Source organism: Penaeus monodon, chromosome 25 (genome assembly GCF_015228065.2).
Source record: "Penaeus monodon isolate SGIC_2016 chromosome 25, NSTDA_Pmon_1, whole genome shotgun sequence".
NCBI classification, from domain to species: domain Eukaryota; kingdom Metazoa; phylum Arthropoda; class Malacostraca; order Decapoda; family Penaeidae; genus Penaeus; species Penaeus monodon.
In genome coordinates this window covers 40233782-40235326 of record NC_051410.1, presented here as the reverse complement: position 1 = coordinate 40235326, position 1545 = coordinate 40233782, and the positions used below count along the sequence as shown (strand labels likewise).

The window sequence follows — 1545 nt, the reverse complement described above, 5'->3', positions numbered from 1 at the left end:
AAGTAGGTCATATATCCGAGTAATGTTGGGTCTTTTGTTTCAGTATTTATAGAAATAGTTTCTTTGATTAACCAACAGGTACCTAAAACTTCTGCTACGAAAGGAAGGGCTGAATCTGTATTCTTCGGCTGAATTTGAAGTTGTTAAAATGATGAAGGAACGAGTGTGTTACTTGGCCTAAAATCCACAACGGGAGGAAACTGTCGACACTGAGCGACTGTCTTATGTTCTACCCAATGGGGCAACAGTTGATGAAGTGAGTGTGCAACCAAAATATTTCCTTTTAAAACTTGAAGGTGAAACGATAGGATTATGAGTATACTATATATGATAAAACTCGAACTTGAGAAAATTGTAAATGTCATTAATCCCTACCCCCCATCTTACTTTTTCACATCCCCTCATCCATTTTTATAATTGATGTTACATGATACTAAGAATAATCTAAAATGCTTTTCATGTACCAGGTTGGCCAGGCCCGATTCAGAGCACCAGAGGTCCTCTTCCGACCAGACCTCATCGGAGAAGAGAGTGTAGGCATTCATGAAGCCCTTATTTGTGCAATTCATAAATCTGACATGGATCTCCGAAAACAGCTTTACCAAAATATCGTCATCTCTGGAGGATCGACCTTGTTCAAAGGATTTGGCGACTGACTTCTTTCTGAAGTGAAGAAACTAGCTCCAAAGGACATCAAGATTAGGGTAGGTTATTCTACATGTTTGATTCTGTAGATTTGAGATTTCTTAAGCAAGACAGCCAATTCACCAACTGCAGTCTCTCATACACTGAGATATAAAGTACTTGGGAGGGAGTTTAGAGGAATTCAGTTTAAAAGCTGTCTGGCACAGTACTGAGGTTTTGAACAAGGTCTTATTATAACAAGGTTTATATTCATTCACTTTTGAATCATTTGTAGATGATAACATTGAGGTTTTGATCGGTATACATTTGGTAGTAAACTTCCAACTCTGGTGTGAATGGTAGAGAGACCCCGAAAATGAACTAGTACAGCTGGTGATGCCCATAAAACCTTGGGACATTAGGCTTTAACCTCACCAAGCTGAGCTAAATACAGTGCTACATATATTCAGTAAAAGAGTAGAATAAATGCCTCCTGACATGAACACGTTAAAACCAATGCAAGATGATGTTTCAGTCATTTTACAAGTTTTTACTTTTTTTACTTTGTATATTTTAGTTTAACAGATAATTGAGTAATTTTCCTGCACCTTCTCACAAAATTACTTTGCAAGGATGAAATGTATCCGGAGAGAGATGAAGATATAGTTTCGACACTTCTAGACTAGATTTTGGTTCCTGAGCCATCTCCAGAGGTCTTGCTTGCCATGTTATCTATGTTCTGAAAGATCAGTGATGCAGGATGATATCAAGAGTAGATTCAAATTTTAAAAAGCTATAAAAGTATAATATCTTGTCCCATTTTGTCCTTAAGGTCAGTTATATATCAAAATCTGGGGGAACAGAATGACTGGTAAAAATAGGGCCAACCTGCTTGTGTTTTGTTCACATAGTGTCAAATGA

General features: G+C 37.3%; 1 protein-coding gene across 1 annotated transcript in view; it reads left to right on the top strand.

The window, feature by feature from the left end:
* LOC119589273 (alpha-centractin-like) overlaps positions 1-1545 on the top strand; it is a 52739-nt gene that overhangs the window by 50235 nt on the left and 959 nt on the right. Inside the window, 2 exon segments of the mRNA XM_037937891.1 lie at positions 79-256; positions 468-704. Of these exon segments, the coding sequence (XP_037793819.1) occupies positions 79-256; positions 468-704 (415 nt within the window).